General features: G+C 30.1%; 2 protein-coding genes across 4 annotated transcripts in view; both read left to right on the top strand.

The window, feature by feature from the left end:
- The first annotated feature begins 6,721 nt into the window (after positions 1-6,721).
- LOC130894848 (tubulin beta-1 chain) lies at positions 6,722-12,587 on the top strand. Its single transcript, XM_057801862.1, has 4 exons — positions 6,722-7,140; positions 9,788-10,166; positions 10,229-10,982; positions 12,136-12,587. Exons 1-4 carry the CDS (start codon positions 7,084-7,086, stop codon positions 12,287-12,289), a joined length of 1,344 nt encoding a protein of 447 aa, XP_057657845.1. The 5' UTR covers positions 6,722-7,083; the 3' UTR covers positions 12,290-12,587.
- Positions 12,588-14,369: 1,782 nt separating this feature from the next.
- Positions 14,370-15,752, top strand: part of LOC130894842 (trafficking protein particle complex subunit 10) — a 34,611-nt gene continuing 33,228 nt past the window's right edge. Inside the window, exons 1-3 of one of the 3 annotated variants that reach the window (XM_057801852.1) lie at positions 14,382-14,441; positions 14,503-14,565; positions 15,393-15,426. The gene's annotated coding sequence lies outside the window, so the exon portion shown is untranslated. Of the gene's footprint in view, positions 14,442-14,502; positions 14,566-15,392; positions 15,427-15,752 lie in introns of all 3 variants that reach the window. The other 2 variants (XM_057801851.1, XM_057801853.1) reach the window with 2 other exon arrangements.

Raw genomic sequence — 15,752 nt, 5'->3', positions numbered from 1 at the left:
ATATTTGTGAAAAAAATTCATTTTCATGTGGAAATTATCTTGCTTACTTCAATTAATTATTGAGGCTCAATTGAGCGTTTTTAATCACCTTATTTAATATTAGGGACGAAAAATACATCAATTTTAACTGACTACCCCAAAATTCACTCACAATTCAAACAACGTAAAAAAATGAAAGTAAAAGAGAATATATGTACCTTACATTAGTTATTAATCGGTAGATGTCGCCACCAACACTTTGTATAACGTGTTGCATATACTTAAAATCTGAAAAGTAAATCAATGGAGTCGGTCCACGCCCAAGTCGATCGACCCGTAAATGACATCATAGCACAAAAATGCATAGGGCTAAGTGGGGTATAAAAGAAATGAAACATTAATTAAAAGATGATAAATTACTCGTAGTAATCATTAACCTTGAAATAACCTATACACAGTGTTGCTTTTAATTTTTAATCTATTTTAAGTTAGAATTTTGTTCAAAATTGTATATTTTTGGTATCTGAAACTATAATTAGGATACTGTTAAATCAATATAGGAAATAGGTTGAGTCATCTAATTGTATCGAGGTTAGATTAATGACGGGGATGTTTTTCCCCTTATTCGTTTGTTATTAAATCAATGGAACGATTATTTATATTCAAAATACCATATTGTACCAAGTGCCGTTTATTTTTTTTTATTTCAATAGTATATCACGCAACTTAATATCTATCTATCAGTGTTAGTTTGATCATCATATTAGTAATGGTTTATCTGCGGGTATAAAAATCGTGTTTTAAATGGAAATTAAAATTTTTTCACTATTATATTAAAGCAAATCATTTGTTTATAAAATTAGGTGACGGTAATACCAAATATTTACGTTATTTTGAATGGTATGACATGTTCAAAGTGTTTTTTTGAGATTTGAGTTATATTTAATCATCTAAATAATTTCATTAATTAGTCATTTCAACTATTACCGTATACAGGACGTAATTTCTAGTGCGAAAATCATTTTCGTGCCTTAAAATCATACGTCTTACGACCATATGTTGATCAACCCACATAAGAGTTTAAAAACACTTTCAAAGACCATACATGGTTCGCTAGACGCCCCTCATCCTTCACGGAGGCCGACTGAATGGTTGTTATTAATTGTTCATTGGCGTTCAATAATTTTTTTATATAAAAGTTCATTTCCATACGTAGAAATTCAATATTTTAATTAATTAACCCGTTTTCTAACCTAAAAGTTTAATTTGCAAGAGATATTTTTATCCAACGATTAATTCTATGGACTGTGTTAAAAAATATGACGTCCAGTGACTGGTTTTTCGAAATTAAAACTAATTTTATTATTTTTTTAATATTATCTGATAAGATTACTACAATTTTCTATGTTTCAAATAATTTCCCACGTCACTATATAGGTAACTCTAAAAAATGCGTTTTGAATGCGAAAACTGTGTTTATTGTTGACGCTTGATAACAAGATGTGATTGAGTACTGAATCAAGACTGTATGGTGGATATACAATCAAATCGAGCTTCTACTCGGTTAAAATGATTGATATCTTTGAGATTTTTCGATTTTTAATGTAACCTAACCGAAAAGTGCGTATTCCCGAAAGTCTTCAAAATAGTACTGCTTGGCGTCAATGATTTACTAATTCGGATCAAATTCCCACCAAGCTAATGACTTAGGAAACAAAAAGAAATCTCATGAGACAAAATTTGTAGAATACGTTGGATGGAACGACAATTTGTTGCCCGATTCGACTGGTGGTGGACGTGCGTTATCATGGTGGTTTCTTTGCTAAATCGATCAGTTTTTTTCTTCAATTCGGTGTAGCACGAGTAGTACCTGGCCCAACAAAGAAAACACAAAACTTGTGGTACCGCTTTGTCGATTTTTTTCAACATTTCTTTCACTGATAAAGTTCACTATTGATGGTTGCCAAAGAAATACTAAACAACCTCTACACTGTGTAGATTGTGTACTTTCTAATACAGTGGTATTTTTCAAGCAACTACTGCCATCTCTAGATCAGATCAGGTACTTCTGAGTCTTATTTAACTTTATAGAAAATTGATATTCCAACAATGTCTACATCTAGTGATGTGAAGCTAATTACTAATCGATCTTCCCTCGTATAATTAAGTTTCCACGATTTTTTGATATTCGGAAGAAACAGAAAATAATATATTAACACACCTCATTCTAGTTTTAATGACCTGGTATTGGTATATATAATCTTACCAAGGTGGTATTTACAAAAATGGTATGTGCAAGATTTCTTTTCCATATTCGAATGTATTGCAAAACTTGTAATTTACAACAGTCGAAGTTGAATTCGGTTTAAAAAGAATAGTTTAAACAAAAATATATATTTAAAATGCGTGTTGTATAAACTTAACATCGACGTTTAGTTCTAGATTTCTTGTTACTGCGAATAAAAAAAAAGTCCAACAGTGTCAAATCACGTTCACTGACAGTTGATTTAACAGCTTCAAAACACGTACTAAATCTAATATGGATCGGAACCGGGGTTATTTGATTTGATTGGCTTACTGTTTTCTAAAGAAATAATCTTCAAGGTTCACCTCTTCTTTTCCATTTCTTCCATTGAACTAATGACATGTTACAGTTGACATAACACATTTGAGAAGGCCACTGTTTGTCTTTGATCTCCAATTTTTCGAACTGGACGAGTTTCATCGTCATTTAGCAGCTTGTTTCGTCGACTGCTTGAATCTATTTGCTTGGTTTTGGTCATCCTGGATCCAGCTGGAAGATATCGTCTTCTTTATACCAGGGACGCCATTCTAGAACTCTTATCCCCTGTCGATTAGTTGAAAATCTCGTAGAGTTTTTCTCCTAAAGGCGCCCACCAAACAAGACTTCTAGCACTGTTTCGATCAATGGAAAAAACGTATGGACAGGTGTGTGGGGAGAGGAGGAAGCGTTCGAATGTAGAATAACTTTTATAATAAAACTTTTTTTCGTAAACAGTTCCATGATTTAATAGCCAGACCTCTGTTTTTGATTTGAAACTGTTAAAACATTGTTTTTACGTCCAGAATAACCAAACTTTGACGGCTTAAAAAGAATGTAAATAGATATTAGAAACCGATAATTTCAATACCTCCTCGTTCTCGGTATCCTAATACAAAAATGGCATACATCGGTTGCTAGGATACCAAAATATTTTTCTTCACCTCCTCGTTTTTTGCGTTCCTGTGATGGTTGTTAGTTATTGTAATCCAGACCGAAATTATGTGTCATTGTCAAGTAGTGAGGTTATGAAGTAGAACTGTCAAAGTTTGTTATTACAAAAAAAGTGTGTTATTATAACAGTTTTGATTTGAAACGTATTTTTATAATTCAAATCAAAACGGAAATAGTACTGAATTCTTTTCTAAAAGTAAATATGAACAAAGAAATGTTATTGATAGACGAAGATTTGGTGTACGGAAAGAAAATTCTGAAATTGAAAACATATTGTTAGTACATATGATAATTTCTTTTTTTATCTATTAAAACCTCAACATGATTAAAAAATCATTTATTAGGGTGTTATTTTTTAATATATATTACTTTTATTCTATTTCCAACATACAGGATGTTATTAATATGAAGAGCAATGTGATAGGTTTTACTTTTTATTTAGAAACGATTTTCATCTATGTTTTTACTTATATAATACTTGTGATATATAGAAAGTTTAATAAAATTGATTTTTCTTATATTTTATCACGTGACATGTGTTTGCTTTGTTTTTTTTTGTATAAAAAGCTATAGGGAAGGTAGAAAGGTATGTTTACGAAAACTATACAAAAAATCGTGTAAATTAATCATTCTTCCTCTTCCTGCTAAGGAATTACGATATTTCTCCTCTGTTTAATTCGTTACATTCTCAAATGTTGCAATTTGTTGTCAAAAGTGTGTTAAATTAAATCATCTTCACAAGATTCTAATTGCTGATGTATAACTTGTTATATACCTAAAATCTACAATAAAAAATATTAATAGTCACTCTTTTTCACTCGAATGGAAATTAATTTTGAACATAAGACGTATATTGAGGGTCAAATACTTAATATCAACCCTTAAAACTATATATTTGTGAAAAAAATTCATTTTCATGTGGAAATTATCTTGCTTACTTCAATTAATTATTGAGGCTCAATTGAGCGTTTTTAATCACCTTATTTAATATTAGGGACGAAAAATACATCAATTTTAACTGACTACCCCTAAATTAACTCACATTTCAAACAAGTTGAAGAAAATAACAAAATAAATAAACTATAACAAAGTTTTTATTTAAAACGTATTTTTATAAAACCTTTTTTCGTAACCAGTCTCGTTATTTAATAACCAGACTTCTGTTCTTGAATAAAGTATGGTAGCTATTCTATTATTATTGTTGGAACACCCTTTATATCTTGTATGAATTATTCGGTTGTTTAACGAGTTAAAAATTAAGACAGACTTAACTTAAAATATTATAAACTGATAATGAAATACCGTCATCAGTTTAAGCATATATATTTATAGATATGATGACATTTTTATTAAATAAGGTGTTGTTGCTATTAATTTAAATAATATCACTGCGTTTTTTATAAACTTTTGGCCATGAAAATTTGTTTTGAAATCATTATAATTCACATTTTATCATATATAATAATTGTATTCAGTGTCAATGTCAATTCCTTTTTTTTTTTTTTTGATTATTTCATAATCGGTTCATATAAAAAGAATAAAACCACCTCCAAAATGCCAAAACGTTCAGTCTCTTATGATTTTAAATGTTTTTTTTTTATAAATTTCGTCAATAAAAAATTAGCATAATCACTAAGTTCAAGGGAACATTAATTTTAGATACCCTGTCGTAATTTCGTGACCAAGTCTCGTTTTGATATAATCGGATATTCCCAAAATAATTATTTTTGTTTCATATTCGAATAATTTCGTTTCCGCAGTACTACAAATTTTTAAAATGATCTAACCGATGATTCTTATGTATGACAACATTTATCACCTTTAGAGTGTATGATAAATTTGATAATAAACAAATTTAGTATGTAATCATCATAAAAATATATATAGAAATCTTACAAAACACATAACGTCGTGTTTTGATCCATCCTGTATACATAGAAACTAAATTAAAACTTTTTAAATCATATGAATTACTGTCCGGTTCAATAGGGTTCAGTTCGAAATGGATCTAACCACGTTTGGGTACACGACTGACCTATCTGAAGGTTTATTGCAAAACATTCTTATGTAACATTGAAAACACTTGGTTTTTGACCAGTTCAAACCGTTTTCTACTGTTCTTTGTAGCCACGTTTGATGGTATACAAGCAGCAGGAGCTTTGGGGATAGAAAACGTTCAACTTGGCTCCGAAAAACCACAACCGCTGAAGAAAAAACGTATTGGCCCAGAGAGTAGCTCAAATCAATGAATCCACGAATCCGTCTGAGTATTTTTACAGTAAAAAGGAGATTTGAGACGTCAAAAGGTCAAAGGAAGAACGGATATTAGATCTATATGTAATGAAGGTTGTAATACATAGAGGAGGCTGATGGTTTAGGGTTGTTTTGGCGGAAGGGCGACTGGAGATCTAGTAAAAGTTGAAGGGATCCGAAGCATTCCTCGAAGTAGTTGTTGTGGGACAAATTTAGCATAGAAATCAAAAAGCTGTATCCTACTAATGGGCAAAATCTTTCGATCAGGCGAAAAAACAATCTCTATTTCGACAAAGTTATTACGATGATTATAATGAGAAAAAAAATTTCTCTTGGTCTTTGTACTGACAAACTTGTACGTTTTTTTCTATTCATAATCTTTCTAATCATGTCAATTTTCATCGCATTCTTTTTGTGAAAAGCTCATATTTTTTTATATTAAAAGCTTTCCATAACTTTCTTTATGGTATATTATCGTAATTTTTTTACCATATAAAAAATTCTGTTAAATAAATTTCTATTTCCATTTTTTAAATATCAATATATCCTTTTATGGTAAAAGTTATTGTACACGTAATGATAATGGTTTAATAATCGTCAGCAGATACACCTACGTATAATTCTAACGACCCTGTATACAATGAGTTAATAACCTTGGTTGTGTTTAATTCCTCTAGATAATCTAGTAGGAGTAACGGTTTTCGACTATTGTGTGCAATACGCGTGTCACATCTACTAATATAATAAAAAAAATTGAAAATATTTTCGTTTGTTTAAATATATTTTGATTTAAAATCGTTTAAAATATCCCTTATTGTCAAAAAACATGATTTTTTACAACTTTCTACTCTTTTACAAAAAGTTATCATAAAATTTTTGTGATTGAGAGGAAATCAAGTTTTACATGCAAAAAATAACCACACAATAAATCCTTGCCCTAATCACCCCTACAATGTCTACCTATCCCATCCCAATACTTTGTTACGTAATCTCTATTATCGTAAAATATACCTAACCTTCCCTTCTACCTTTTCCGATAATACATCTAACTTACCAGGTGGTTGTAATAAATAAATTTATATTTATAAAAACTATCTATTACGATTTGTTATGAATAAATATAATATAAAGTATAATTTTGTCACCTATACCCACTCCCATTATGATAATACTAAATCTAATTAAGCTAAATTTGAAGACATAATATAATGATTCTTTTAAACGAATTTAATTTGCGCTACTCTCCCCTATATTCATATAAAACACTAGGTGCATCCTGATGTTCTTCTGCGCTTATATGACGAACTAATGTTTTATAATACATGTGAATAATTAGCTACTTGAAATAAACAAACATAAATTCGTGAACAATGACAAAAACATTAAATATATTAAAAAGCATTAATAATTTCGAGAAACGCCTTACGCCCTACATTCAAATGAAGAAGTCGAGACGTTTAAACCAAATCTAGTAACTTACAGTGCTGCCACCCGGGGGTGGGGGCATCTATATAATACAACATACGCGGCAGCCATTACATTTCAGATCAAAGAATCGAGCTGAACGTTTGTGTTTTCTAGTTATAGTTATACATATATTTTATATTAAATCAAATATGAGGGAAATTGTTCACATCCAAGCCGGTCAATGCGGTAACCAAATTGGAGCTAAAGTAAGTAATTCTTTTTATATAATAAGATTTATTATACAGTTCAATTGATTATTGTAGTTACCGGCCATCTTGTTAGAAATTTATAATTTTCCGATTTTTTTTGTTAACATTATTTATATCGCAAAAATATTGTGCAATAATGCGTATTTTATCGTTATTTATTTTTTAAAATATAAATTTTCGTATGATTATCGTCTAAACTGATTTTACCGGCCGGCTGTTGTATTGATTTTCCTAAAAACATCGACGTGTCTAAGTAGGCGTAGCTAAATAACGGTTTTTCTTTTCTAGAATTTAGATAAAACTTATTATTTTTCATCGTTTTAACAAATTATTAGTTAGAAATAATTAAATTTCGTATTTAATTCTCAAATTTTCATTTTATAATTGTAGTTTAAGGAAAATTATTCAACGTGTAGAAGACGATGTTTTCATATAGGATAGTAATTTTTAACGGTCATCCAAAGCGGTTGAAGTGACGCGTCTCTATTGATTTTGATTTCACATTTTTTTTTTTCTCTTAACAAATTATATGTATTAAATTATTTATAAAAAACGGTATATTTCACTTCACTGATTACTTCGAATGAAGTTCAACGTCCTCTCTGAACTTAACATCTTTTTTGCGTTCGTTTTGTGAAGATTTACAGTTATGAAGAGAAAGCTGATGGGATGTAGATAATCTAATAATTTCTCTAAGCTTAAAGTAGAACAGAATTGAATTGTTTCCAATTATTTTCCTTGATCAAGCATTTCGAATATATTAAAACTAAGACTATTTGGTAAATCAGGAGCAGTAAATTACGAAATTGTTTACTATAAATGGGAGCATGTTACGTAATATTGACTATATATAGCCGTGACTTGACTCATAATTTGCAATTATTATAAACTTTATTTGGTTGAAAATATACAGGGTGTTTCTAAATTCATGCGACAAAATTCAGGAGGTTATAGCTCGTATGGAATCAAGATTGATCTTTCCCATAACAGAATTTTCTCAACCCACCTTTTTCAGAGATATCACCCTTGAAAAGGGATGAATAAAATTGAGTTACAATCTTTTTCTAAAATTTCAGTAAAGCTGGAAACGAATTCAGTAATTTTCTGTTATATTATACGGGGATGAAATTATCAACCTTTACTTTATTTCATATCAAAACTTTTACGATTCATGGGTGTATCTAGCATTACTGAAATTTTAGAAGAAAAAAATTGAAAATAAATTTTAGTCACCACCTTTTAAGGGTGATATCTCGGAAAGGGGTCGACTAAGGTAATTTTGTTATAGGAAAGACTCATTTTAATTTCGTACGAGCAAATTATCTCCTAAATTTTGTCTTATGAATTTGTATATACAGGGTGTTTATAGTTTATAAAATTCGTTGTGTCATTAATGACTAGTTTCTATAAATATTTTCATTCTAATTCTGTGATGAGGTTTTGAAATGCTTCTTCTTTTGAATAACTGCCAATTTCCGCATTGCACAATTTCAAAATCGTGAAAATTGAAACTTTTCTTTCCAGAAGCGTTTTTCGTTTATAATTGATTTATAAATAAGTCAACTTCCAGTTCTAATTAATTAATTTCCCAGTTTTTAATGCAGTTTCATGCTCAGACAAAGTCGTATTGATTTTCAATACCTATTTAAACTCGTTCAAGTGTGTCTGTTGAATCTGTATAAGAAGTTCATTTAACTAGCCATTAATTCGATTAAATAAATTGAGTTGGAGTAGTTAATCAAATTACGATGCTATAAATATTTTTTGTACATCCTTGTAAACGATCGTTATAAAACCATAAAAAGAATATTTCAACACATTTAATCATTAAAACGCATCAAAGTGGGCTTGGTCGTGCTCTAAACATTTCATATTTTCATTTATACGAGGTGTGGTTCATTTTTATTAAAAAAAAATTCTATTAATATCCTTCATCCCGGTCGTTTATGTACTTGATTTCATCATGAGGAAACTTTTAAGGATTAAATTTTGTAGTATTATCTCCTTTTTTGTAATTACCTATTCATTTGTTTCTTGTTGTAATCGAACTCGAGCTAAAAGTCGGGTGTAACTACGTCTGGACTGTACGTATAGTGATGTAACTGAACTTTTAGGTATAACCTCTTATAATTAGTAATTTTATCTATGTGGAAAACATCGATTAGTTTTCATATTTTGTCATAGTTATTTATAAAATAAAAACAAATAAACCTGTTCTAGAAAGTAGTATTTTGTATTGTAGACCTTGAATTAAATTATGTAATCTGTGTTCAGAACACGACTTTAATGAATCAGGTTAAAGTTCGAGTTGAAAATGACACTATCTAAATTTAGTTTTCAATTTTCTATCTTCTAAATTCTTAATTTGTTATTTTAATGTTTTTTTTAAGTTTGGTGTTATTATCTAATTTAATTATTATTAGAAGACTTACGAGGTGTGGCCATTTAGTAAAGTGTCGAAGATTACCAATTTGCGATGTTTACCTTGTCTGTAGACAAACCAGTGTATCCATGGCCCTATATCTCTTAATAGCCACACCTCGTATCCATTTAATCCAATTAGAATTCACATTTTTTGGATTTGTATACTTATTTCTCTCTTTTTTTTTTTTGTAAAACGTGATTGAAACAATTTTTTCAACAGTTCTGGGAAATCATTTCCGATGAACACGGTATCGACCCCACCGGAGCCTACCATGGAGACTCCGATCTTCAATTGGAAAGAATCAACGTTTACTACAATGAAGCGTCCGGTGGAAAATACGTACCGAGGGCAATCCTCGTCGATTTGGAACCCGGTACCATGGATTCAGTACGTTCCGGTCCGTTCGGACAAATTTTCCGACCGGATAATTTCGTATTCGGCCAATCAGGCGCCGGTAACAACTGGGCGAAGGGTCATTACACAGAAGGGGCTGAATTAGTGGATTCGGTATTGGACGTTGTGAGAAAAGAAGCTGAATCGTGCGATTGTTTACAAGGATTCCAACTTACACATTCTCTTGGAGGCGGTACTGGTTCAGGTATGTAATATTTTATCTATGGATTTGATGGTTTTTTTTCACGTATACGAATTGGTTTTTAGGTATGGGTACCCTCCTTATTTCAAAAATCCGTGAAGAATATCCGGACAGGATAATGAACACGTATTCAGTAGTCCCCTCGCCGAAAGTGTCAGACACAGTAGTAGAACCTTACAACGCTACGCTTTCCGTTCATCAATTGGTAGAAAACACCGACGAAACTTATTGTATCGACAACGAAGCTCTCTACGACATTTGCTTCAGGACTTTGAAACTCACGACGCCGACGTACGGAGATTTGAATCATTTAGTATCTCTCACAATGTCTGGAGTAACCACCTGTTTGAGGTTCCCCGGTCAATTGAACGCCGATCTTAGAAAATTGGCGGTAAATATGGTACCGTTCCCGCGTCTCCACTTCTTCATGCCCGGTTTCGCTCCTCTTACGTCGAGAGGTAGCCAGCAATACAGGGCATTGACCGTTCCCGAGCTCACTCAGCAAATGTTCGATGCTAAGAATATGATGGCCGCTTGCGATCCGAGACACGGTAGATATTTGACGGTGGCTGCGGTATTCAGAGGTAGGATGTCGATGAAAGAAGTCGACGAACAGATGCTCAACATTCAAAATAAGAATAGCAGCTATTTCGTCGAATGGATTCCTAACAACGTTAAGACTGCCGTTTGTGACATTCCGCCTAGAGGTCTTAAGATGTCCGCCACATTCATCGGTAATTCAACAGCTATCCAGGAATTGTTCAAACGTATCTCAGAACAATTCACCGCTATGTTCAGAAGGAAAGCTTTCTTGCATTGGTAGGTCTCGGTTAACATATTTCAATTTTTTCTTGAAAAAAATGCGGTGATTTTTTTCTTTTTTTGGTACAAAATTATTCTTAATAGTATGCCAGTTACAGCCTAAGCATTGCTTAACATCAAAGTCACGTATTAAAACAATTATTTAGAGGAATATTACCCGTTAAAATATATTTTGAGGCGATTTACTTATTGAAAAGTATTATGATGTAAATAAACCCATGAAAAGTACTTTATTAGAGTCAAATTACCTATTAAAAATATTATTAAGAGGTATCATAACCCATAAAAGTATTGTAAGTATTATAAGAGGTATCATAACGCCTAAAAGTATATTTAAGTCGACTCACTTATTAAAAGTATTATTGGGATTACTCCTTAAAAAGTATTTTTTTAGAGTCTAATTATCTATTAAAAATATTAATATATGTCAAAATAGAGTCTATACCTATTAAAAGTAGTATTGGGAGGTTTATTAACCATTAAAAGTATTTTTAGAGTCAAATTACTTTTTATGAGTATTTTTAAGAGATAATTCACCCCTAGTATTTTTTCGATTAAATTATCTATTAAAAGTATTTTTAAGGGGTAAGTAGTCATTTAAAAGTATTCTGGACGTCTAAACGACAATTGAAATATTTTTACGGACTAAATTTTACATATATCCCTTGCAAGGTAGTATTAATGGGTAAAACGCCCCTTAAAGTTTTATTAGGTAATATTAATGGGAAAATCGCACCTTAAAATTTTATTAGGTAGTATTAATGGGTAAATAGCCTCTTAAAACTTTTTAGGACTTGTTTATAGCAGTTATGAGACAAATAACCCTTCAAAATAGTATTAAAGGGTGAAATAACCCTTTAGAAGTATTATTAGGAAATATAGAACTTGGTGAACATTTTTTTTTTAAATATGATGCCGTTGCACAGGGTGTGCAAAAACTCTTGTTAAATTTAAATTACAGGTACTTTGAGTGATTTGAACCTAATTTGCATTTATCCCATTATGTTAACGCCTTTCGAAGATGTGGTTTAAAATAAACTTTATTGCTATGTAAAATTCAAATTGGAAACAAAGTTTTTGATCGACTGTACATTCTAATCGCGATTTGTATGTTTTTAGTTTTGATTTAAAAGTTTTTCTTGTTTTACAGGTACACCGGAGAAGGTATGGATGAAATGGAATTCACCGAAGCAGAATCGAACATGAACGATTTGGTGTCTGAATACCAACAATACCAAGAAGCCACCGCCGACGAAGACGCCGAATTCGATGAAGACCAGGAAGCCGAAGTTGATGAAAACTAAAATTTATAGATCTGAAATCGATAAAAAAACAAAGCTTTATAACGATTTTTTTTTTTCGTTTTTAAATTTTCTCTTTCCTCTTTTTTTTCTTTTGTAAGCGTGTTTTTTGTACAGTTTCTACATTCCCGTTTGTAAATTTTGAATACATTTCTTAAATTATTCAAAGACTGACTTTTAGTTGCTTTTTACGTTTTTTCTTGAAAAAAAAAACAAGAAGTGTTGGATTTTTTAACATGTTTTTGCATATTGTTTTTTTAATGAAATAGGCATTAAAACTGCTGCCATTACTTCCACTAAACAGTGTTTTAATCACCCGATCCTTACGTATACACCCAGCACAAAAAAACCAGCGATCACAACAAAAGTAAGACCATGTATGTATTATACAAGGTAAAAACACTACAAAGGTGAGACACCCAGTATATAGAATGCTATCGAAATCAATGAAGAAACTGTAAAAAAATTTCTGTAAAATAAAAATTGATGTTTATTAATTATTAAGAGGTGTATTACCCCTTAAAAGTATTTTTTGGAGAGAAATGATCTCTTGAAAGAATAAAGAGGTAAATCATCCCTTAAAAGTATATTTTGGAGACAAAAGACCTATTGAAAGTATTATTAAATGGTTTATTACCCCTTAAATTTAATTTTTACACTCAAATTACCTGTTAAAAGTATTATTGAGAGGTTTATTACCCATTAAAGGTATTTTTTAGAGACAAATGATCTCTTGTAAGTATTAAGATTTAAATCATCCTCCATATTTTGCCGACAAAAGACCTATTGAAAGTATTATTGAAGAGGTATTATGTCACCCCTTGAAAGCATCTTTTTCATATATATTGAAGTAGGTAAACTATCCCTTAAAAGCAATTTTTCGTGTCAATTTACGTACTAAAAGGCTTATTAAGAGGTTTATTACCTCTTTGGAGACAAATGACATATTAAAAGTATTATAGAAAGGTGTATTACCCCTTAAAAGTATTTTTTACACATAAATTAAATACAAGTAGTATCAGGAGGTAAACTATCCCTTAAAAGTATTTTTTGGAGTCAAATTACGTATTAGAAGGATTATTAAGAGGTTTATTACCCTTTAAAAGTATTTTTTGGAGACAAATGATCTATCAAAAGTATTAAAAGAGTTAATTCACCCCTTGAATGTATTCTTTAAAGATAAATCAATAAATAAGAGGTAATTCAGCTGCACTAGAACGTTTACGAGGGTAAGATGAAAGTTAACGTTTACGAGGGTAAGATGAAAGTTAACGTTTAATCATTAAAATTAATTTACGGTGGGAGATCTAAAAATGTTCACTGATATAAATGAAATTGGGGGAACAATGGTAATTTTTTTATGTTGAATCAACATTTTGGATACCTTTTCAAATGATTGAATCACACATTGAAATAAAGTTATTTTTTAGAGTTTCCTCACAAAATTGACAAACAAAAATGATTTTAGAACGATAAAAAAAATTTACATGGAGCTGGTGAAATTAATGCTTAACGTAATCAGAAAAATCGTATTTTTCTTCTAGATACTTGAGAACCCTAACCTAAAAACATCTATTAACTTATTTAATACCCCTCGTAAAATCAATTTGTAGCTTTAACTAGTATACGGTAGAGGTCGCTTTAGTATTCATTTCAAATCTTGTGAGGGTGACAATATTGGTTGAAAAAGAGTTTTTAAAACTTAATAATCGTCAAGTTATTGCTAATTTTGGAGTGTTATTCACAATATTTTCATTATTTTAACTATTACGGGGTATATTTATTACTAAATATCGTTATTCAAATGTTTAATCTCTATTCATCCAAAATGGCGTCTTAAAGCGGGCTTGAACATTTTCTTTTATAAAACAGTTTGAACCACAAGAAAATTACCACAGATACCCAAGTTAGTTCAAATCATATTTTTTAATAGATACTTGAGAAAAGAGACCTAAAAAAATAATTTACTGGGAAAATTTGAAAATTTACTGTTCTCCCCCCTCTTAAATCAATCAGTAGACTCATCTAGTTTTCGGTAGAGGTCGGTTTAGTATTCGTTTTAAATCTTGTGAGAGTGACTGTTTTAGTTTGAAAGTTTTCGCAGCGTAATAATCGTTTTAATAATTATTATTAAGTTTGTGCTAATATAATAAATGTAATTGTGAAGTGTTATTAATAATATTTTCGTTATATTAATTAATATTTGTGTGTTGTAGTGTGATTGAATATTTTTTATATAAAGCAGTTTCCAACTACGAAAAAATCCACAGAAATAATAGGTATGTTCAGTTTTTTATACAGTATATTTTATTTCTTGTTTTTACCTTTGTGATATATTGAAAACGTGTGGAATAGAATTTTTTGGTTGAGCGTCGATTCTTTTTGTTGAAAATGTAGCATTTCTACTTGAATGTGTAGTAATATACCCTTTTAGTAATTTAACATTTAAAAATATAAAGTATATAATTTCAAGAAATAAATTTATCTAAATAACTAGTGGAATTAATTAAAAAAGTATATTATGTACTTTTATATATATTTAAAACGCGTTAAATTCATTTTTATACATGAAATAGCAAATTTAACCTAAAAAATGGTACACTTTTGATTACAAGTCATAGTTTAAGGTGAAAATTACAACTGAAAAGTTAGTTTTTGAAGTTTGTACGTTTTTGTGTCATAACCTATAACAGGTATTTACAATAAAAATGATTTTTTTTCTGGAAGAAAGATTTCAAATTTTCTAATCTTATTTTTAACTAAATACTTAAAAACAGATCCAAAGAAAAATAAATTACAGGGAAAATGTGGAAATTTTACTGTTTTCCCCCTCTTAAATCAATCCGTAGTCTCATATAGTTTTCTGTAGAGGTCGCTTTAGTATTCGTTTCAAATATTGTGAGGGTTTTAGTTTCAAAGTTTTCACAGTATAATAATCGTTTTAAAAATTATTGATAAGTTTGTGCTAATTTAATAAATCGTATTTTGAACTGTCATTAACAAAATTTTAATTTTTTAATTCGTTATATCGTTATTCAAATGTTCAATATTGACGTTTGACACTCATCCAAAATGGTGTTTTATAGTTCGAATTGTATTTTTACAGTATTCCAATACAAAACAATATCCGCATATATGAGGTATGTTCACTTTTTATTTATATAGAATCACTTTATTTCTTTTTTACTTTTGTAATAAGTATATTGAATAGAGGTGGAAGAGATATTTCAGTAAACGTTTTAGTGAAAAAAACTTCATTATTATAATGTGTTGGTGTATAAAAATGAAAATTATTGATAAACATTGATTTTTCTAATCTTTATCTTCTGGCATCAGGTTAAAGATTTAATCCACAGCATATAGCGCCTACAGAGATACATAGGGCATAGATTGAAACATTTTTTTTGTTAATGACATTTTCTTGTTATACTTCATTTGTCACAAGATTTCGAATATTTTCATGTTA

The sequence above is a fragment of the Diorhabda carinulata genome, chromosome 6 (assembly GCF_026250575.1).
Source record: "Diorhabda carinulata isolate Delta chromosome 6, icDioCari1.1, whole genome shotgun sequence".
Taxonomy (NCBI): Eukaryota; Metazoa; Arthropoda; class Insecta; order Coleoptera; family Chrysomelidae; genus Diorhabda; species Diorhabda carinulata.
Note: the sequence above shows the minus strand (reverse complement) of the source record. Positions and strands in the feature narration are given on the sequence as shown.